Genomic DNA, 24887 nt, shown 5'->3' with positions numbered 1-24887 from the left:
GTCCAAAGTTCTAGATGTCTGTCTAAACACCTTGCTCTTGGGGCCTTTAGTTCATTAGAAACTCAATCTGAAAGTATCTTTCAAACCTGAATTTTTCTCTGAAAGAAATATTTGAGTGCTACTTGGAATACAGAATATCACTGCCTATCAAAATGTACATAACAGAGTAATTTTATCACTGAGTTTACAAAGCAATTAGTCACAAAATAACTCAATACACTTTTAATATAGTAAAGTAACATTAATGATGAGCTAGTAGGAAAGCTTCGACCATGCTTAAAATTAATACTTTAGGTAGAGCATTTCCAAAAAAAACCCAATAGGCCAGTTTTTTATTTTTAAGTCACATGCCCTTTTTGAGGTCTTAGCAGTGCTTTCCGTCATGTTCTGATTGCCCCCAGGGTCCACACTGCCATCTGGTGTAACCGCGGAGATCCTGCTTCTAAAGCTGTATCATCACTCCACGTGCCTCATCGAATGGGCAAACCTGAAGTAGTTGCTCTGTTTCATGGAACATACTGACAATGCTAAAGACTGCTTGATTGCAGAAATCAGATTTGCAAAGAATCTTAACAGTTATGTAGCCAACCCCGTCTATAATAGATGGAGACAATAATAGAGTGAGGGCTAGAAGGGCCAAGTGCTGTGAAAAGTATCATGCTGTCAGCTGATTTTTAAGGGAAACACAAGTGCAAGGCCATTGCAAACATAAGCAACTGGGTAGATCTGTTTTTCATTGCACATTAGTGCCAGTTTGATTTCTGTAGATTTACCTAAGAGTAAAATGATTCAAGTCCGTATTTGTATTTTATTTTATATTGTGCATTCTGTAATCTCCATAATAATACAATTATAATGAACAAAATAATAGTGATACAATAGCAGCAATTTGAGTAACTTTCAGGTTTCTCACATATTTTCACTCACTCTAAAAGAAAAAAATAGCTAGATAGTGCTATAATCTTCTTTTTTGAAACTAGAAACCAAGAATCTGAGAGCTAAGTAATTTAAGACCATCCAGACTCCTGGCAATAAATGATGAAGCCAGGAATCACTTAACTATATAGTAAAACATTTCATTTTGAATATCAATCTTGACTCAGATTTTAAATTTGGAACTTCAAATGTATTTATGGCTATAAAAATATTTGAAAACTAATTGCTATCAGACACATTTTTATAATGCAGACACCTAATTTATTACTATTTTTTCTAGAACATAAGTACTGCTCAACACCTTGTTTCCTATTATGCTTGCCAGGAAATTCATGTTTGAACAAGACATTTTAATGAAGAAAGTGTTTTTATGAAAATTACAGGTTTCTGTTTCGATTCCAAAATTAATAGGAAAGCCATTGGTGATGAATTCATAAATGAAAGCATATTCCAGATGCTTTTGAAGACAATAATCCATTAAATCATATTACGTAATGTAACTATTCAAGTCTATTTTCTAACATATGCCTGCGTCATAGTTAATTTGAAAATTAATAGAGATACAGGTTGTATAGTTTTACATACAGCCTTACCTAGAAACAGCTTTACTGAAGAACAAAAATTTTAAAAACATAAAATAAAAATGTAATATTAATGTAAAAGTCATGCTTCCGTAAACCACCACATTTAAAATGTAAATTAAAAAATGTTAGAGGAATTCAAAGAATGTCACATCATTAGGAATCCAGAATGACTAGGGCAGCTGCATTGTGCCCCTGGGCAACTTTCGTTTCACTGGCTCGACTGAGCTTCCTCAGCACCTGCATAAAGACCTGGTTGGAAATGCAGGGAAAGGGGATAGCCTGTGCTAGTGAGCAGGGATCTCTGCAGTGGAAATCTAGCAGGATGGGTCTCAGCAAGTTCCCCAGTGACTGACTGCAAGACAAAGAGCTACTGAAGACCACTGTGCGAGCAACACTGGCTCGCCAGGGCTACCTTTATCACACGCACATAGAATGATGGTAATTTTACAAATTGTTGCCACTTTTTATGATGGGCCGATGCTAAGACAGTTAAGGTTAAATTGTCCAAATGTGTTATTTTCTATTAAAATCAATATCCAAATATGAAGTTACTTTGTATAGCACTGTGGCTGTGATTACAGGCTCAAGGAGAAAAATCATACTTGCAAGACAGACATAAGCTTTAATCTCATATGTCAGTGACTTCACTTTTTCAAAGGATAAAAGGCAAGAGAGACAGCAGATAAGGTGTCTTCATTGAATTGGGAGGCTTCGCAGCTACTCAGGCACACAAGACTTTCTGTTCCCTTACTTGCACAGGGCATGAATGGCTTCCTAGTTTAAAGAAATAAATGTGGAACAAGAAGCAGCAATGATCCTACAACCGAAAAGTGCAAATGTAATCATACACTTAGAACCATTATGTCAGGTAACACCAGAGAAAGACCTGTGCGTGGGAAAGACAGAGTTGTGTCACAGCGCTGTTCCCCACCCTGCCACCTCCACCCCCTCGAAACCAGACACTTGTCTAGAGGCATTCCTACTTCAACTCGCTCATACCCACTCTCTCACACACACTCATCGAGTGAACTAGCCAACCGTCACGTCCTTGTCATCCTGCCTTTAGTAATAAATGTTCTGATTGCTCATTCCAATGTCTGTTTAAACCACTGCTCTGTGGGTGGACGAAATTTGTATGCTATGCCCTTCCTGTGTTGCGCTCTTGTTTTTTTTTGCTTTTTTTGTTTTTTGTTTTAATACTGGCGTATTTCTTTGTCCAATGAGACCTATTCCAGGGGCCCAAACTGATACAAAATACCTTGTTCCAAGCCATTAATAGTATTTTCAGCTGTGGCTTTTGTTGTAGCGTTAACAAAGCCCGAGATGGACTATCTGCCTGTTTCTGCCAAAATCCATCAAATCTTCTGGGAGCCCCGGGCAAAGACCCTAAGTATCCCATCTGTCAGCTCTGTGTTAGTGCTTATCATTGGGAGTTTTTACCCTAAGGCAATTTTCAAGCAATTTTTTCTTTTGTTAATATTCAAGGCAAACTCTCACCACATCAATGGCTTCATTGGCAATAGAAGAATATGTCACAGTTCTGTCCATTGCTGTGTGGCCTTGACGCCACCATAGCTACATTCCTGGCCAGTCCGAGACACCTGCCTTGGCATTCCCGTCCCCCACTAAGCTCGCAACTTGGTGAGCAGTGAATGGCCTAATTTAATTCTACCTTGAAGTTTATATAAGGAATTGAATTCCCCACCTTAGGAGTCTTTGAATATCCAGGTATTGCTCTGAGAGCTAGAACCAGTTCTTTTGATACGGCCACACGTACTGTTCTCAAGTCAGCCTATTGTGCAGACTCACCTTGCTCTCTCCAACTATAGTTATCATTCCACGGCAGGTATGGTTTCAGTCCTGACCTCGTGGGAGATTCTTGGTGAACCAGGTGGCCTGTCTTTTCCTCTCTTCAGCGGAAAGAGAATCATGATGTTTAGGCCACTTTGGTAGCTCAATCAGAGATTCTGTCACTGGTTCATTGTCAGATAGGTTACTTCTTCATGAATATAATGTACTTTGCCTGAGATACTCCCCTTAATTTGTTCTGGATATACCATTTTCATTTCATCAAGGATCTTAAATTGCAATGCCTTCTTGACTTCACCCACAACGTAGTAGATACCTTAAGCCTAAATACAGTCTGACGTCTTTCAGAGTCCTTCAGTTTGGGGAACTGATTCTAACAGAGTGCCAGGAGCCATCACTCAGGTAGAGTGTACTTGCCTGCAGCATCAGAGAGTTTTCTAGTCTGGAATCCTGGCAGCCAACTTCGGGAGTCTCTGTTGAACTTTCTCCAGAAACTCCAGTCCACATGTATTTTAGTAGTAGATCGATGTGGCCCACAGAAAAATAAAATTTATTTCTCAGATTTCAAATAGTGCTATAAGCTGCTTTTCTCACAGTGGGATCCAGAAGAAACAGAATGTGCCCTTGTTTGTGAATTGTCTCTACTAGTTTGCCTAGGTTGTTTCCAGAAACTGGACTTAGGGGACTGGGTCCTGAATTTTTTCTGGATCAGTTCGCCACCTTTACCTAGCCACATGTGCCACTGCAGTTTCCAAACCCTTTCTTGACTTTCTCCTTGGATTGGAAAACTATTGTTTATCATTAACCAACTAACTTTTGACAGTGATCTGGACCAAACTTTTCCAAGCATGTTGTGGCAACATGCTGGAGAATTTGGGTTTCCTTAATGGATAACAGTAAGGTTTTAGCTGGGTTTACCCCACAGGGAGCACGCTGTGTTTGACTTTTAGATTGGGGTAAAGAGGAAAGCTTTAGTTGAGCCTGTCAAAGCATAGCAGCCTCCTCTGTCCTTCTGAAACTTCCAAATGGTTTTTACCATGTCCATCATGGTGGAGGCTGTAGGGTCTACTTCTTCAGTGAACCCAAGTAGGTAGCCTTCAGGGTCCATTTAGTTTTACATAGGCCAGAAGGCAAAGTCTTAGAATGTTCTAGAATGTTCTAGAGAAAAGTAACAAAGGATTAGCTTTCCCCTATTGCCACCATTCCCTTAATCAAAGCTGAGAGCCTCCTTTAATTGCCTAAAATCTTACACTGTTTAATGGTTACTACAGAAGAAGATTTAGGCAAGGGCTCTCATTTTAATATATCCCATTACATCTAGGCTAAGAAACAACTGCCCAAGATTAGGATTTTTAAATTTAGATTTTATTTATTTATTATTTTTAGAGAAAGGGGAAGGGATGGAGAAAGAAAGGGAGAGAAACATCAATGTGTGGTTGGCTCTCATGTGGCCACCACTGCAGACCAGCCCCGCAACCCAGGCATGTGCCCTGACTGGGAATTGAACCAGTGACTCTTTGGTCCACAGCCTGCACTCAATCCACTGAGCTACACCAGCCACAGCCCAAGATTAGGTTTAAGCCAGATGTGACAAGATCATTGCTTCACATACCATGTCCTTTTTTATTATACATTTAGCCAAAGGCAATGCCACCTGTATTTCCCTCTCTTCAGTTTTCACTATGACCATGGTACCTACTACCACAGCATCACTCTGCCTCCTTCTCTGCTCTACCAGCTTCTCTTTGCCCCTAATATTGGCTTCTTGTGCCCCAGCAGCATTTCTGTACATTGCACACTGACATCTGGTAATCCCCAAAAGCGGTGTTCACTGTGCCCAGATATTTAACTTTAACCGAAGCATAGTCCTGGAGCCCCATTCAGAACTGGGCAAGAAGATCCTGCCTTCAAGTCATTGTTCTTTGTTTCAGCTGCCTTAACAGATGGAGTAAATTCAGCAACCATGTAAGTGCCTTTGTTTCCATTCCCCACTGGCATCACTGGATTTAACTTCTGAGATGAAAGCAGTAGATTTAACAGGGGTCCTTAAGGGAAGCAGCTGCCGGAACTGGAACAAATTTCCTTCCTCCCAGCGGGCAATATAATGTGCCAGGAAATCTTTCTTAGGAATCCTGTCAGATTTCTCCTGTGTCTTAAAAGCCACCTAAAGAAAGCTAATAGGTTCACCTCTCGCCACGGCCTTTCTTCTGAGTAGCCCAGGTATTTTTTCCTTCCATGACTGCAACCCAGCATGGCAGCTGCAAAAGCAGATGTACCCATGAATTACATACACTCTCCTGCCTCCTCAGAAGGAGGGCCTCATGGGAAGCCGATGCCCGAGGGACTCTCCTAATTATAGTGTCTACCAGAGTTTGGGTCAGAGGATATGGTTTGGTCACGCTCATTTTATTTTTATCAGATGGTCAACCCAGGTTTGCTATTCCCCCAAAGGGCTGTTCCATTTCATAACAGTGAGAGAACCAGGCAGCTACCTTCCTCAGTACGGATTCATACCACCCAGGGCTTTCCCTGCTCCAGGAGGGTCATTGATTATATGCCTGCCAATAATTCTTGAATAGCAACACTGCAGCAAATTAGGAGTAGGTGTTCATACCAAACGTTGTTTTTCATGCTGCAGCATGCAAAAAAAAAAAAAAAAAAATGATCACCTCCTAGTTCAGTTAACCTAAGGATCCTGGAAAGCATAAAGACTAAGTTTCTTTAGATTGAAGTTGTTCTTTTCGATGCGGTAGTTACAAGCCCATGTGGCTGTAAAGCACTAGAAATATGGAGTCTGAGTTGAGGAATGTTGAAATGTACACTGACATCAAGGACTTAGTATGAAATAAAGAATGTAAAAATATCTCTTTAATTATTACTTTCAGTAAATGTTTAAATAAATTTAGGACATAGTGAATTAAAGAAAATGTATCACTAAAAGTAATTGTTCCTATTTCCTTTGACTTATTAAACTGTAGCTAACATAAACTTAAATTTAAAACTTCACAGATGGCTTTTATTTGTGGCTTAAGTTGTATTGGATAGGGCTGCTCAGTAGTTACTAGTTTCCAGTGCCATCTGCCTCGGGTTAGGAGAAGCGACATCAAGGTTAAGAGCAGTGTCCTTTGAAGTCCCAATTGCACTTTTGTGTTCATCTGGAGCACAGGCCATGAAGCTGCTTGCTTTACTTGCTCTTGTTTCTCTTTCCCCCAAGTGGTTTCAGTTCCACAGATAATCAGTTAATGGGAAATGAGGAATCAACTGTATCTTGAGCCACTCTCCCCTCCGTTTTATCACCCTGGTTCCTTTCAGTTTGTTTTACTGATCACCCATCTGTCGACTTAACAAGAGATAGGACTGTCACCCACGTTCTAGTAGTAAGATGGATCCCCAGTCGTTTCCCATAGAGCCTTTGCTGCCTCAAACCCAGGGCTGATCAGTGTCATGTTCTTGTCGAAATTCCCTCCCACCTTTTGGAGTCTGAAACGATCTGAGAGCCAGGTCAGCTTCTGTCACCACTGCTCAAGTTTGGGGTTCAAATTGTCAAGCAGATCCATCAGGCAGAATGGGCTTTAACCTACTATAACACTTACTCAGACCTACAGGAGCCTGTGAAGCAGGCTTCACATCAGATGCAGCATTTTCATCAAGTGGGCAGGCCCGGCAGTTACTCAGGAGCACAGCCTCTTTGGCCCTTCACCCACATGGACATGTAGCTACAGCTGCCACCAACAACAGTCAAGGCATGTGTATGTGGTCACCTCGACACAGAGAAGACACAGCCTTTATTTCCAACCAAACTTGTACACCATGGCCACGTAGGCCAGAGACCTTCAGACCGCTGCATGGCTTCCCCAGCGGGGGTACCTCCTTCACTGAGAATGAAGCCAACTCTGCATTCTCCATTTAGCTTAACTTCATTGTTTTCAAGGAAGTGATGCTGGAACAATCAGAAGTCAATGTCAGCAGTCCCGAAACAGCCCCAGCCTGGTGTTTACCCATTACTCACAGTCAGTGATGTGGAAAGATACAGTTGAGAAAAATCCAATTGTCCACTAAATACAGTAAATTTTAGGGGAACATTTCTGTTTTGAGGTATCAGGCTCTCTAAAAGTTTGAAAATAATAAATTCTCCGGAACAGGTGGTTAGAAAGGTAGTCTGTGGAGGAAGGTGGTTAGAAGTGATGAACTTGTAAGATAAATAAGTACTAGGCATGTAATGCAGAACACGACAACTGTAGCTAACATGGCTGTATGGTGTCTAGAAGAGGAGGTAAGAGAGTCAGTTGACCCTAAGAGTTTTCATCACAAGGAGAAATTTTTTCCTTTTATTTATCTATATGAGAGCAGGGATGTTAAGGAAACCAACTGTAATCATTTCACAATATATGTAAATCAAACCATCAGGTTGGATGCTTTGAACTTATACAGTGAGGTATATCAATTATTTCTCAGTACAACTGGGGAGAAAAGGTAGTCAATAGATACTGCTTTAATAAACACAATAACCAGAAACCTAAAATCTTAGCCTTTTTATAATCAATCTCTCAGTTGGTTTAACTAACATGTCAACACCTCATTGTAAATGCTCATTGAGAAATTATATTTTGTCCTGTATTTTGAGGTGGATTTTTTTAAAGACATGGTGGTTGTGGTTTTAAAGGCTATTCTAAACTTCAGCATCCAGCTGGTTTGCACACAAAATTGTACATATTTTGTGTGCAAACCAGTGACCTAAGTCTTCCTTCTGGAATGCAATACCAGCATAATTTACAAAAGTATAAGGATACTATTTCAGTACTTACATAAGGACAGTTTAATTCTTAATACATCTACTTTTTTAATTATATAGAAAATTCAAAGCAAACAATAATTTTCCTTAAAATTTTCACAGAAGGTAAAAAAAAACTGCCAGAATAAATGAACATTCTTATTGAAGACTGCTGGAAGATGGATGTCCAATTTTTTGCAACATTACAACAGTAGTTACATGTTATTTGGATCATCAGCTCTTATGTTATGTGTGTTTCCTCCAAATTCAATTACTTACACATCTTACAGTTGAGCTGTTTTCCAATAATTATACTTTTACAATATACTTTATTGATTGTGCTATTACAGCTGTCCCATTTCCCCCCCTTCACTCCCCTCCACCCTGCACTCCCCCTCCCACCCACATTCCCCCCTTTAGTTCAAGTCCATGGTTCATACATATAAGTTCGTTGGCTTCTACATATCCAATACTATTCTTACCCTCTCCCTATCTATTTTCTACCTACCTTCTATGCTACTTATTCTCTGTACCTTTTCCCCCCTCTTTCCCTCTGACTGCCTTGTTGATAACCCTCCATGTGATCTCCATTCTGTGGTTCTGTTCCTGTTCTAGTTGTTTGCTTAGTTTGCTTTTCTTTTTGTTTTAGGTGTGGTTGTTAATAGTTGTGAGTTTGCTGTCATTTTACTGTTCATAGTTTTTATCTTATTTCTCTTAGATAAGCCCCATTAACATTTCATATAATAAGGGCTTGGTGATGATGAACTCCTTGAACTTGACCTTATCTGAGAAGTGCTTTATTTACCTTTCCATTCTAAATGAAAGCTTTGCTGGATAGAGCAATCTTGGATGTAGGTCCTTGCCTTTCATGACGTGGAATACTTCTTTCCAGCCCCTTCTTGCCTGTAAGGTCTCTTTTGAGAAATCAGCTGACAGTCTGATGGGAACTCCTTTGTAGGTGACTGTCCTCTTATCTCTTGCTGCTTCTAGGATTCTCTCCTTCATTTGAATCTTGGCTAATGTAATGATGATGTGCCTTGGTGTGTTCCTTCTTGGGTCCAACTTCTTTGGGACTCTCTGAGCTTCCTGAATTTCGTGGAAGTCTATTGCCTTTGCCAGACTGGGGAAGTTCTCCTTTATTATTTGTTCAAATAAGTGTTCCACTTGTGGTTGTTCCTCTTCTCTTTCTGGTACCCCTATAACTCGGATGTTGGAATGTTTAAAGATGTCCTGGAGGTTCCTAAGCCTCTTCTCATTTTTTGAATTCTTGTTTTTTCATTCTTTTCTGGTTGGATATTTCTTTCTTCCTTCTGGTTCACATCTTTGATTTAAGACTCAGTTTCCTTCCTATTACTATTGGTTCCCTGAGCATTTTTCTTTATCTCACTTAGCATAGCCTTCATTTTTCATGTAATTTGTGACCTAATTCAACCAATTCTGTGAGCATCCTGATCACCAGTATTTTGAACTGTGCATCTGATAGGTTGGCTATCTCTTCATTGCTTAGTTGTGTTTTTTCTGGAGCTATGATCTGGTGTTTTGTTTGGGCCATTTTTTTTTTTTTGACATGCCTGTTATGTAGTAAGGGGAGGAGCTTTAGGTATTCACCAGGGCAAGGTAACTCATGTCACTGTGTTGTGACACTGTATGTGGAGAGGGGGTTGGAGAGGGAACAAAGATGCTTGCTCCACTCTCTGCTGGATTTTAGTCACTTCCACTGCTACCCACAAGCACACTGGGCTCTTTTGGTACTGATTCCCAGTGGGTGGGTTTGTGCACATTCTAGGACCCTGTGGGTCTCTCCCGCAAACTCTCCCGTGAGTCTGGGAGTTCCTCCTGCTGCCGCCTCAACTCCCACAGGTGTTTTCAATCAGGCTTTATTTCTCTATGCTGGGGCCCTGGGTTGCGCAATCCATCCTGCTCCCCAGTTGTTCTTCTGGGTTTCTCTGCCTGAATGTGGGACTGCCCAGTCCGCAATCCACTGCCTTGCTGGGTCCATCTGCTACAGCCTTGCCTGCTCGGTCCTCCAGCCACTGCCTTGCCATGAGTCCTCTCTTCCTAGCTACCTGTCTCTGCTCCTCCTACTGGTTTGGACCATTCCATGGTCCCTATGGAATGGGACCATGTCTGCAAGCAAAAGACGGTGTGACCCACAGGGGCCCAAACCACCCTGCTCAGGGAGTGCCAAAAAGCCCTGAGGAAATGAGGAAGGTCTTCATCGACCGGGCCAAGAAGATTGACACCATCTCCCGAGCCTGCTTCCCATTAGCCTTTTTGATTTTTAATATTTTCTACTGGGTTATCTTTTTTTTTTAATTTTCTTCCTTTTTTTTAAAGATTTTATTTATTTATTTATTTTTAGAGGGGAAGGAGAGAGGGAGAGAAACATCAATGTATGGTTGCCTTTTTTTGTGCATCCCCTGCTGGTAGTTAGCCTGCAAGGAGCCGGTTTGCAACCCAGGCATGTGCCCTGACTGGGAGTCGAACCTTGATCGTCTGGTTCGCAGGCCCGTGCTCAATCCACTGAGCTACGCCAGCCAGGGCTAGATGAATATTTCTTAAACTCCTTGATTGTCAGATTTCCATACAGTTCGATTTTCTGTCAGTTATGGGGTTTTTTTTGTTTGTTTTTCAAATTATTATTGTCCCTCTTTTGGTTGTGTGAGGAGGTGTGTCTATCTACACCTCCATGTTGGCCAGAATCCAATAATTGTATGTTTTTGTTTCAGATGAAATTGCCTTACTTCATAATTCCCAAGAAACCTATTTTATACATTATTACATTAACTTTGATCATCTCATATTATAATCGATTTTAAATTTTAGTTTTTACTTTTATATTTTGTAATATACTGTTCATTGACCTTCTACTTTGACAAACCCAGAATAATTTTCCAAGAGTTTGAGTACTTAGTTATTTTTATTCCTTACATTACCATAAAAATTTATTTCCATAAGAAGTGAGCTATGACAAATTTGTAAAATGTTATCTTTTAAACTTGCAGTTTTAGTAGCAAAAAATTAATTAATTAGCAGCCATCTACTGTTACATTCTAAATAAATTTGTTAAATTATATTATTATTGAATTTCATTATAAATAAGTGCCATATTTTCTTATCTTGAATAATTTTTATTTATCATAATTTTATTAATATTTTTATTAATATTTTTCTTAAATTAGGTTTTCATTTTATGTATATACACAGATAACTCTCTTTAATTTGCAACATTTAAGAGAAAATTAAGAATACTTTTTAGAACATAATAATTTATGATTTTTTAAACATAAAATAAACTTTTGCCAAATTTCATTCTTAATTTCAACTAAGCCAATGTACTTGTAAAGTAATTGTATATAAAACCAGAATAGGTGACTATCTCATAGTTTCCCAAATGGCTTAGTGTAGAACATAGAAGTAGCATTATGTGAGGATAACAAAAATCAAGTAGTATTATTGACCTCAACTGTATTTTCCAACAAAGCAGCATAAAACTGTAGGACTTAACAATGAGAAAAATTTGCTTCCATGAAAAATAAATCTTCAGTCAATAATCCTGGTATTTTCCCCTTGACAGCATGACATCACTTACTCATTTAGACATATGATGTAGAAAATTTGAGTCCATGAATATATATAACATAATATCTCAATAGATTTCTTTCTTGTTCAATTTATTTAGATATTCTAATATGTAGACAATACTAGAATGGTTAGATTTTCCATTAAAATGTATCATTTGAGAGTTTCATATTTCTCAATAGACATATCTATATGATGCTCATTCAATTAATAAAACTTGAATAGGGAAGAAAAGCAACTCATCTTTATAGGCTTAAGTTATCTTTTCATTATAATAATGATGACATTTGCCACGATAAAGCTTAAGTTACGGCTCTGAAATATTGGTTATATGTGCTCAATTTGATGATGAAAGTATCTTCATATGTTATTCTATGACAGGACGATGAGGTAAGGGAAAGTCAGTTCAGCTTCACAGCCTATGGAATGGGACCATGTCTGCAAGCAAAAGACGGCGTGACCCACAGGGGCCCAAACCACCCTGCTCAGGGAGTGCCAAAAAGCCCTGAGGAAATGAGGAAGGTCTTCGTCGACCGGGCCAAGAAGATTGACACCATCTCCCGAGCCTGCTTCCCATTAGCCTTTTTGATTTTTAATATTTTCTACTGGGTTATCTATAAAATTCTTAGGCATGAGGATATACATCAGCAACCAGATTAAGTTTGGGGGTTCATGCAAGTGCAAACAGTCAATACAAAAAGAAGTGTCTTCAACATAGGTGTGTGTGTATGTGTGTGTGTGGTGTACAAATGATGGTCATTGTATTAAAATGAAACAGGGGATGGTATTATTATGATTTGCTATGCAAAGTTGTGAAGCAGATTAAGATTCCTTTAATGGATACTGTATATATATATGTAAAAATGGACATTTCTGTTTCATATTAATTTACCTGCTCTTTCATAGTTAATCACATAAGTGGAAGTATTACTGCCAATGTGTTTGTATGTTATATAATAATACATGTGAAAACTACTTTGGATTCCTTCATTTTTAATCAACGATAATAAACCAGACAAAAGTAAGACTTTTTCATAATAAACTTTATAAAAAGAGAACAGGGAAATGTTAAAGATAAAAATTATTAGCTTGAAGCTTTAAAATATTTTCTTATACTATAGCTACAAAATAGAAAAAGAATCAGTTCATTCAGTGGAAAACTTGTCCAATAGTAATGGAGATTTGCACATACAAATACTATGAGACCAACTTATGTAATAACAAAAAATTTAAATTAAATGATTAATATAACAAAATTTTATTATTTAGATACTAACTTTATTTAAAATATTAAATTTCTCTCTTTGGATATGTAAAACAAATGGCTTAAGAGATCATACCCTATAAAATACCTACTTCACTTTATATGTCTATGATTAAAGGTGAAAATACTGGGAAAAATATTGTTGTGTTTAAATAAATGTTTTAGCTATATATCTATATATTTTAATTATTGACGAACACTGAAAAGTTCTAGTTGATACCCATGTTTTGTTAGATTTTTAGTAGCTGCTTAATTGTCTGTATGTAATTGTGTTTAATGTTTTGATGTAATTGAACAAACTTCAGTAAGACTTTGTATCTTCGAATTGGACTCTAAAATTCAATGGGATCATAGTATTTAGATTTTGATAAAAATGAATTTAATGAACACAAACTTGGATATGAAGGATTTTTTTAATAGTAGAAGTTTTCCCATCCAAGTTATATGATTTCAAACCCCTAGTTCCAAAAGTAAAGGAGGGAAGATTTTAATTATAAAAGTAAGTCATTTCTATAAAGTGAGAGTTGACTACTTTTATATTTCTGAATCAGTGATTTTAGCATATAAGCCATTTACTACATGTGAATAATTTTGAATAACATTTTTACTTAAAATTTATCAGCAACCCCATGGAATTATTTGAACTACAATGGGGCATTAACTCCTTTTGTGCCATGTAATTAAGTCCAAATATGTGAGAGAGTTTTTGGTTAAGATGAACCAGACTCTGTTTCCTTTCAGTTTTGCCTTTTTTGGGGGGCGTTATTTTTATCATTAATGTTGTGTTATTTTAAGCCTTATAATGCTTTTTTAGATATGTCGATTGTTGGTCAGATTCACTACGTGGAAATTCAGTTTCCCAAATTATTAACAGAGGAAGGCTTAAGCATTAAGAAAATGATGAACTCAGATTTAAGAGGAAGAAGCCGATTCTTGAATGAGATGCTAATCTTTTCTGACCTTTAACCACCATCTCAAACTTTAAGCAAGAGCTGCCATGTAAAGTTAAACATTTCTCGGTCTAAACAGTGGGTAGAACTTTGGTCTATCCACTTGTAGTTTTAAGAATCACTTTTAAAAAATAATGTATTTTCAATAATTTTTTGCTAGTAAAAGACCCAATTCCACTTCTTTATAAAAATTTAAAACACTGTCAGAAAAAAAAATCATGTGTTTGCCATTAAATGTAAATGCCACAACTGAAAAAAGTTACTACTACATCTCATAGTTATTCTGAGGACTGCGCATATACTTCTTCATTTGCTATGTATGAGCCAAATGCATGGGAATATATTCTTGTACCAAAGGTAGATTAAAGCAAGATGTGTTGTTTGTGGCCCCGGAGGATAAATTGGGTTGTTCGAAGTAAGGGTCAACTACAGTGTCTTAATGTGTTTCTGAAATACTTGAATGCATTTTTCTATACTTTACCTATATAGTTTCAAAAGTTCTCCATCATCACTTAAATTAAGTGAATTCTGTCAGAAGCTAACAGATTGCTAATGAACCTATGTCCCCAAAGAAATTCACGGATGCCACTGGTTTTTATATTTGTGTCTCTCTTTTTTCAAACCGGTAACTTGGAATGTGAAAAGGCTAGCCATGAGGCAACTTGTCAGCAGGAATTCTGAAAGAGCAGAAATCTATTTTGCAAGGGTGATATTTTGCTTTGGTATGTACACTTATCAGTGTCTTACCACACTGAGGAAGTATGTGACAGCCTTCACTCACATGGCAACAGTGACGAGGCTGAATCCAAAATGTTTACAAGGACGTGAGTCTCCTAGTGAACCTGTCTAGATTCTTTCAAACTAAAAATCTGCATTGTAATCAGCATCCTGAGGTAATCTGTGCCTCAACAATGCCCGTGTCAAGCCCTAATATTTCAAATTAAACCAATGAGAAAACTATTAATATAGAGGAAATAAAAAGGTGTTCATACACACTAACCAGCCACACTTAATTTTAATATGGATATTCTGAAATATTCTGAAATAGCCACATTAGAAAGTTTGTAATTTTTGTATAGTACATGAGATTTATTTTCCTTTTTAAAATAATTATGTATCGCAACCATTGAAATATATGGATACCCTAATATAAGATTTTGAAGATAACTTATACCTTAGCATATATTGTGTCATCCTTTCCTGTCTTTCCTAATCATTAGAATTGGAGTTCAACTACAGTTGGGACGTAAAGCTTTTTTCATTCCTTAAAATAGATTTCAGAAAGAAACCGTAGAAGCAAGAAAGCCAGGGTCTTAAAAACGTTTTCAACCTTCCTGGATGTTCTCCATGCCAGTTGTTCACCAGCAGAGCCCACCCAACTCCTAGCTCCTTTCTTTAAGGGATCGCTGTAGCTAGTCACTCTCTGCTTATTCTGTGGATGCATTTGGATCATCTTTACCTGAATTTTGACTTATTACCGCTTTAAAATCTGTATATCCCATATACTGGGTTTATGCATTGCCAGGATTTTATGGAAGATTATGGAAATTTTAGAAAAACAATGTGAAAAATAAGCCAACCTGTTTCATAGAAGAAAGCAAGTTGTGAACCACCCTCTCACTGTGCAGTGTAAGTAGTTGTGCTTTTAAGAGAAAAATAGGGATTGCTTCCGTAGTATCATCTTTTCTGAATGCCTTTCATCCCATTTTAAAAAATATACTTTTCTGTTTTTACCATGATACCCCTTAACCTGCTGGTCACTTCGGAGAACTGAACAGTGGCAGTTCAATTTTCCTTTATCTGTAAAGTACACATTCCATGAAATGGATTTGAAGGAATATGGGATTGGCCCGTATTAAAAATGCAAAATACTCTCAATATTGCAAGTAAGAAATTGGCAACGTTTAATTCCCAGGTGTGCCCTAGCAACACTGGAGAGCACTCGAAGAGAGGAACTCTGAGAATGAAAACGTGCCGTGGTCCCAGCGCCATCAATTACCGTCTGTCTTGGAGGTCATGTCTCCCATGCCAAAATAGATTGCACATACTGCGCGACATAGACAATAACAAAAGCTCTCAGAATTTATCAGCATATATTGTCTGAATTCCTCATCCGGTGGATGATGAACTACCGAAGGAAAGCTGTCATCCCAAGAATACAGCATGGACTTATACATAGTCGGCCAGTATTCGTTCATGCTGGCAAGGCAAAGACTATAAAATAATGGGCGTGATTAAAACACATGATGGGAATAAGTATGGTTTCCATCCACAAGTCATTTTTGTTTTAAAAATCTACTCAAGACAAGCATCATTCATGGGAATATCAACTCTAGCAGTCGGGAATTGACTTAGTGACCCAGAGAATATTTTTGCATCTTTATAATTGCAAGCTTATCTTTTGAATTATACCCACCTATTAAGCACGGTTATAATAGCTACATCTTGCTTGCTAATTTGAATATGTAATTATTGAACAAGATAATTTTTATTGCCTGTGTTTGGCTTCTGGACTGAGTTACACGCTTGGAGAGGTATTGAAACTTTTAGCACAATCAGCTCTGACAGACTATAAACTTAACTTGCATCATTGGTTAGTGGCTTCATGAGCATTCAGAGAAGAATTTAGTTGCAAAAAACTGCAACATATTTTTAAATGCGCCAAAATTGTCTAATCTGCTCAAGAAATATTAAAGAAATTTCTAGTGCAGCTTTTCATATTATTTTGACAAGACGACTTTCTGTAACTGAGCCTTATCTGAATAAAGGGCAGTGGAAAGGGATGTCATGAAGATTAGAATTCTGAGAAAGACTGGCATTTGGAACATACTGACAGCCCAGCCTTGTTCTCCCCACTCCTTCATGATCCTTTTTGCCTCTGTGTTTGGGGCGCCAGTGTCACTCGCAGCACCGCAGGGGTAATCTCGTCCATCTCAATGATCACCGAATGGGAGAGCCTTTAACCGCACCCAGACATTCTCTCCAGTTTCCATGTCATATCTGAGTCTCTGAACTTTATCAACTCATTGCCTTGACATTTTAAAGGGATGCTGGAAATGATAAGGATTACAGCTTGTTGCTCAAAGACAATCTGGTGCATTTTTATACAGTATTTTAGAAAACACAGTGTTTATAGACACACAGTTTCCTTCTTGATTGAGTGCAAATGAAATACCCATAATCCCAGCGGCACTTTTATCCCTTCTTTACCAGATATATTGATTTTATTTTCTTGTCCATGTAGTACAAAAGGTGGTAAAATACAGCAATCCCACTTTATTCTCATTGTTACATAAATTCTTCATGAATAAATAAGCAGCATACATTACCGATGATATTAATTTAATTAAATTTAAAATTAAACTTTTATTCCAGCCCCAATTTTTTCTCTAAAAATGTACTGAAAATAAAAGTAAACTCCCACAGGGAGGTACCTACTATTTTAAATACTTAAAAAGTAGATGTATGTATATTTTTATGATGAAGATTCTTATAGCCCATGCATAAAATGTTACTTTCTAGGAGTTGAAAATAATTGGGACAGAAAAATATTCTGGAGAAGCTTCTCCCAGAAATCAGGCCAAAAGACGGAGGAATCCTGAGCTAGTAGCTAGGATCGTCTTACTTATTCCCTCTGTACTTTCCAGCTTAATCTGCCTTCATCACTTTCCTTTTTTCTCTCTTACACACCCATACATATGCACACACATATGTTATTAATGGAATAAATTCCTTCACATTGGAAATACAAAGGCATTCAACTTTTCTTGGCAGAGGTCCATAATTCTTTGCTATGTTTTGCAATATAAATGGGAAATATGAGGAGTGCAGTCATTTGATTTGGTCATCTCTTAATTACAAAGCCTTGTTTTGCCTCGACAACACATGAAAAAAGCTACACAGATCAAATTTTTCTCCAACTATTAACAAAAGATTTTTGAAACGCTACTTGGATTGCCTTTGAAGAATGACTGAATATTTGTCAAAACAGTTCTTCCGAAAGACAGCTGCTAAAAAGTAGTCACATTGGATGGTTCTGCAGTGTCGCAGGCAGTTTTCTCAGTACTTTTTAGGGTTTATTTATAAGCAAAAGAAGTGAATTATAAAGGTGGTGGAATGTGATTTTAAAAATAGTGGTTCTGAAGCCTGCCTATACACCAGAATTCCTAATGCATTTAAAAAAATATAACATCCACATTCTGGTGTGTAACGCAGCAGATTATGATTCAATCATCAATTAGATAAATATTTGCAGACAACCTTCCACATACCTGACACTTTTCTAAATGCTGGTTTTAGTATGTTTGGAGTAAGACATGAAGTTTTGGATTGCTGACAAAATTCCACAAGAGAGAACAATTCATGGGAACATACATAAGCCTATTTTCTGATAAGACTTAACTCAAAATTTCACAATTTTTCTTTCTTTAAATTTATTTTAACAGTCTCTTATTTATATCCTTACAAATCTGCGAGGTGTTTCAGTTCAGTGTCAGAATCTTCACCATTACATTCCTGGTAGGAGTCTTAGAAGAATGTGGACTTTCAGAGCAATAGGTAACTCATTGATCTGAGGTCAGCCTGTCCCACTGTGGCAGAGCTTCAGATGTTTTTAAAGTTCCTCTTCACCAAGAAATGATTTTTACTCCATGAATTCCAAATAAGTCTACTCTACTCCCTTAAGACAGCATACCATATTTTTTCATGTCTGTTGCTTATGTTTAGGGCAGTCAACATCCTTTTAAATCCCTTATCACTAGCTTTATTCTTATTTAAGTTTTATTCTTATTCTTATTTGCACTCTAAGTGTTAAACGGTGATGAGAGATTTTCAGGTTGATAGAATAGTGAAATATAAAACTGTCTATGAGATCAATAGAAACCGATGAAAGATGTCTATGGACATTATTTTCAGTACATAACTGTAAGTGTCTTTGTATAACTTAGCAATAATTTTAAACGAAGTATTTAAAAGGTAGTTCACAATATGAAGATTATAGAAAACCCTATAAAGTAATATAAATTTACAAAAACTATTAGCCAACCATAATTTATATTTATAGAGTAAAACTCGAATAAAAATGCAATGATTTAAGTTGCTTAACCGTTGGTTTCTCTCCAGGGTAGTTTTAGCAATGGTGCCTCAGGCATCGCTACTGACACAGACCTTACTCGGCCTGGCTCATTACTGCAAATGCAGAGGTAAGGAACTGTGGCGTGAAGGCCGGGAAAGGATTTGGGTATACGACTGTGTTTGAACATGTTTTGTTTTATACGACTGTGTTTGAACATGCTTGAATAGTTGGCATCCTTCACTTTCAGCTTTATGTGTTACACAATGGCCATTCCTTGAATTTGTATTTTAATGTATGATAGATGGTGATAGATGATAATATATGATAGTAAGTACTGGGGAAAAGGGAGTGTGAGGTAGCCCGCTCATCTGTAAACATTATTATATAATGAGCCGTGGAAAACAAAATGAAAAGAAAATGTGCCATACATTTTTAATGTACTACCACTGTAATATTATAGACAGTGGTTTACTACTAGTGAGCCAAGATGCTTAAAAGACTACCGAAAGTAAAAGATTACTATTTTATGGTGTTAATTATTTTTGTGTGGATTTAAAACATGTCTCTCAGAGTCTACTGTCTTCCTGTCCAGATGATGTCATATTTTTTTAGGAAATTATGCTGAAAGTATATTTAAAAATTATGCATGATCTTAACAACTTGTTTCTCCTTATACTATCTTTTGTTCAGTTCTGTAGCTAACAAACTCTCTAATCAGTCATTAACTCATGTACAGTATATGGTGTTTATCATGTAACCATGAATAATTTCATCCAAAACAATAAAAATTAACTTTTTTCAATAATATAGATACCTCTCTTGTCCCATTTTTTATAAAAAGCAAATCTTCAAAGACATCTTGTTTACTTGACAAAAGTCATACTATATTTCTGTTCTGATGGAAACTATTACATCTAGATTACAAGCCAGTAATAAATGATTCAGAGAAGACTTAATATATTCATTCTATTATAGGAAAAGTACAATAAGGATAGTTTTCTACTCAGAATAGAATGAGAGAAGATGTGTTACTATGTAGAAAAGATACTTGGCACTCGTGTATTTATAATGTCGATAGTGTATTTATATTAGTGTATTGTGTTTGTTTGAAAGCCTTTTCCTTAAAACCTCTCAATTGACTAAACCTTTTACTTAACTTGCCCATAGAGAGCAATTCAAAATGAAATGTTGGGTTGCTTTGTTTTGTTTTGTTTTCAATCTGGTATTTCAGCTTTTGTCCTCTACACAATTAAGGTGGAGTTTAGTGATAATAAAATAGTAAAGATTAAGGGGAAAATAAATACACAAAATTGTTAGTTACCCATCCATGGAAATCTTAAATTGGGATGAGGTATAGTTACTGAACAATAGTATACTATGAACATTTAATGTTTTCTATTTTTCCTTCTATTTGACCCCCATGTGGTGTCTGATCAAGTTATCACAGTAGATGCTCTTTGCCCATCAGTGTACTGCTCTAAAGGCTTCATTCAATCACTGTTACCCAGAAGCTGGGCTGTCAGAGAAGGCTCATTCATGGTCCGTTCTGTGACATGAGGAATGAGTTGCCTGAGAATTTGTTCTTGAAACAATGAACAGTAGGTAGAAATCAAATGACAGTGTCTACTTGCATAGCTCAAGGGCTCTTGGTCTTCCAAGCAGGTCTCTGTTTTTAAGCCACCCATAAAAAATTATTCTTTCAGTCTTCTGATTGATGTCAGATTCTGTTTCCTTGGGGGCAGGAAAGGACTAAAACTGCTAAATGGTCAGTTAGAGAAATAATTGTCTTTATAGATTTATAGGGTCTTTTTATTTGAAACAAGTACTTCTACCAAGAAAAGTAATTTTGTACAGATTGACCATGCTTGAAATATGTATTCTACAAATGATTATCCCTATGAGTGTAACCTTGCATTTTCTGTGACTAATTAAAAGAAAACGAATAAAATATAAATAGGAAGGAAAGTAAATTTATTCAAATTTCTAAATCATTTAAAATAGAGTAGGAAATCCAAGAGCATGGTTTATTATTTTGAATTGCCAAAAAATTGCTGATATAAGATTGATAATGGATTACTAAATTGCTTGAAAGACATGTACTTTTGATCTGTTACATTGCATTTAGCACTAGAATGGACACTACAAGTCTACCTGGTGATACTGTTGTTATCTCTGGGTGTTTTCTTTGTTCTCCTCGTTGTTATCAACAAATCTTTTTCAGTACCTACTGATTAGGTCATGAAAACCTAAAGGGCAGCAAACAGGAAGGCTTCCTCCACATTCAGGAGCAAAGCAAGGAAGGAAATAACATCTGCAGGAACCATATGTCACGGAAAGGGGCTTATTTTATGCACACTTTACGTTAGAACTATTTTTAGGTCATCAATAATCTCTAAACAATACTCAATCTTTTCTGAAATTATGGAATTTAAATTGATGTGCTGCACTCAGTAAATTAAAATATTTTTCCATTTGTTTTTTTTTCCTTTTTGAATTGAAAAATAATAGAAATAAATAGAGGATAGTATGTACTTGTAATTTAATTTGAATCTAAAAATCAGAACTTGTTTTCTGTTGCTGAATTGGTTAGGTTAGAAATATCATTTTTATGTTGTCCATGAGTTAACTAATCAAAATATTAGAATAAATGAAAAAGATGTTATTTTGTATTATAAAACATACATCTAGGGAAAATATGTCCATGACTTAGTCACGTCATTGGCAATGTAATTTAGTTACTAAAAAGAAACTTTAAAAAGTAACATTGTGATAATATTTAATATTGTCACTGTGTTTCTTATTAACTGTTGCATTGTTTTTATTTATGATAAACATGGGTGTTTTTTACTATGTGTTATATATATTCTTATGCAATACAATGTAATGAGCTCACATATTATTAACATGTTTAATTTCCTAACTAATGAAAAGGTTTGACTCAGAAATATAACTACCGAATATAGAAGGTAATATGCAATTGTCTATTTTATTATCATTATTCTATCCTCTGAGTTATTTCCTGAGATTGCATAACTTTTGGTGTCTTTAATAAGCATCATAACTACTAATTCAGTACATAATGATTTCTATTAAATATGAAAATAATTCACAAACAAGAACATGCTATGTGTTGCATACCCTTAGTTTCAAACATGTGCCTAGAATTGTCTAAAGTAAAATTACTCATACCAATAACTGGAGTTTTTCTTAAATTATCTGTAAGATAAAATTTTAGATCACATTCATAACACATATAAGGCTATTCAAAAATTACACATGCTCTTATAAATGTAAGTCACTCTGGGCCTAAACCACAAGATGTCTCTCTCTTATTGGTTTGGGAATTGTAAATGTCTCTAGAATGATGAAGCTGCTTTCACTAATGGTTGTGAGCAATAATATTGTGGCATAAGAGTGTATGAAACTGAAAAAAATATGTCAATATAATTCCACTCTTTAACAGCTTTATTAAGTAGAATTTTGAGGGCAAACCTACTCAACACTTTTATTTTACAAGTAATGAAATGGAACCCAAAGATAGTAAGGCCATTTTGCTCAACACTCTGGATCCTAAGACCCAGTAAAGCCAGGGCTCTACCCTCAGTTTGTCCTGGCTCTCGATCTTCAAATGGAGGTAGAGGGCCCTGGTTTGCTGAGATCAGAAGTTATATGATACATATTAACATCTTCCTGGAGTGACAACTTTACTACAAAGTTTGAGAAAAATATATTATAAAAGAAATGTAAAGTCAAAATGAGTAAAGAGTATGAAATAGAAAAGACATTTCATTGTAATAGAAGAAAATCTGCTACAAGTATTCATATTGTTTTCCCATTCCATTAAAGCTTCACGAAGGATTCTTTTTGAAAATGCAGTCTCTCTTAAGCTAATTTAAGCAGTGTGAATACAGGGTTGGCACTGCTGAAGATATATATTAATTTTTGAAATCAAGAAAATATGTGCCCAGTTCTCCCAACACCATTTGTTGAAGAAGCTATCTTTACCCCATTTTATGGTACTGCCCCCTTTGTCGAATATTAATTGACTGTAGAGAGTTGGGTTTATTTCTGGGTTCTCTATTCCGTTCCATTGGTCTATGTGCCTGTTTTTATGCCAGTACCAGGCTGTTTTGATTACAGTGGCCTTGTAATACAGTTTGACATCCGGTATTGTGATCCCTCCTACTTTGTTCTTCTTTCTTAACATTGCAGCTGCTATTCGGGGTCTTTTATGGTTCCATATAAATTTTTGAAGTGTTTGTTCTATGTCCGTGAAATATGCCATTGGTACTTTAATAGGTATTGCATTGAATCTGTAAATTACTTTGGGTAGTATAGACATTTTGATGATGTTAATTCTTCCAATCCATGAACCTGGTATACGTCTCCATTTGTTTGTGTCTTCCTTGATTTCTGTCTTCAGTGTTGTGTAGTTTTCTGCATATAGGTCTTTAACTTCCTTGGTTAGATTTATTCCCAGATATTTTATTTTTCTTTTTGCTATATTGAATGGGACAGCTACATGCAAAAAAATGAAACTCAAGCACCAACTTACATCATACACCAAAATAAATTCAAGGTGGATAAAAGACTTAAATATAAGCCATGACACCATTAAAGTCCTAGAGGAGAACATTGGCAGGAAAATCTCAGATATTTCACGCAGCAACATTTTTACTGATATGTCCCCTAGAGCAAGGACTATAAAGGAAAGAATAAACAAATGGGATCTCATCAAAATAAAAAGCTTCTGCGCAGCTAAAGAAAACAGCATTAAAATAAAAAGACAACCAACTGTATGGGAAAACATATTTGCCAATGATACCTCAGACAAAGGTTTAATCTCCAAAATATACAAAGAACTCACACGACTTCACTCTAAGAAGACAACTAACCCAATTAAAAAATGGGGAAAGGACTTGAACAGACACTTCTGCAAGGAGGACATACAGAGGATCCAGAGACACATGAAAAGATGCTCAATATCACTAGCTATCAGAGAGATGCAAATTAAAACTACAATGAGATACCACTTTACACCGGTGAGAATGGCTATCATAAACAAAGCAATAAACAACAAATGTTGGAGAGGGTGTGGGGAAAAGGGGACTCTGGTCCACTGTTGGTGGGATTGCAGACTGGTACAACCATTATGGAAAACAGTATGGAATTTTCTCAGAAAACTAAAATTGGACTTGCCTTTTGACCCAGCAATTCCACTGCTGGGATTGTATCCTAAGAACCCTAAAACACCAATCCCAAAGAACCTATGCACCCCAATGTTCATAGCAGCACAATTTACAATAGCCAAGAGTTGGAAGCAACCTAGGTGCCCGTCAGTAAATGAATGGATCAAAAAACTATGGTACATATACACAATGGAATTTTATGCTGCAGAAAGAAAGAAGGAGCTCCTACCTTTTGCAACAACATGGATGGAACTGGAAAGCATTATGCTGAGTGAAATAAGCCAGGTGTTGAAGGACAAATACCATATGATCTCACCTTTAACAGGAAGCTAAACAACAAAACAAACAAGCAAGCAAAATATAACCAAAGACACTGAAATAGAGAACAGGCTGACAGTGACCAGAGGGGAGAGGGGAGGGAATTTCAGGGGAAATAAGGGAGGGATTTAGAGGAACCTATATAAAGGATACATGGACAACAACTGAGAAGGGTGGAAATGGGAGGGAGGGGGGAGGATGGGGGGTGGGATGGGATGGGAATAATAGACAGAAAACTGTACTTGAAAAATAATTAAATAAAAAAATTGAGGAAAAAAAAAAGAAAGAAAATATGTGCCATGGTCTCATCCTCATTTACATGCTAACATTAAGTTCACATTCCACTTCTCTGTGCTTTATTTTGTCAACTTAACTCTATCACATTTGACTGGAGACCAAAAGGTTGGAAA

General features: G+C 36.7%; 1 protein-coding gene across 1 annotated transcript in view; it reads left to right on the top strand.

Annotated features, from left to right (window-relative positions):
• Positions 1 to 12541, top strand: part of GLRA3 (glycine receptor alpha 3) — a 140762-nt gene extending 128221 nt beyond the window's left edge. Inside the window, exon 9 of the mRNA XM_037042165.1 lies at positions 12064 to 12541. Coding sequence (XP_036898060.1) covers positions 12064 to 12342 — 279 coding nt within the window. The 3' untranslated portion in view covers positions 12343 to 12541. The remainder of the gene's footprint in view (positions 1 to 12063) is intronic.
• Positions 12542 to 24887: the final 12346 nt, after the last annotated feature.

The sequence above is a fragment of the Sturnira hondurensis genome, unplaced genomic scaffold (genome assembly GCF_014824575.4).
Source record: "Sturnira hondurensis isolate 20B ecotype Veracruz unplaced genomic scaffold, ASM1482457v3 Scaffold0003693, whole genome shotgun sequence".
Lineage (NCBI taxonomy): Eukaryota > Metazoa > Chordata > Mammalia > Chiroptera > Phyllostomidae > Sturnira > Sturnira hondurensis.
The sequence above is the reverse complement of the archived record's forward strand: the minus strand, read 5'-3'. Positions and strand labels throughout refer to the sequence as shown.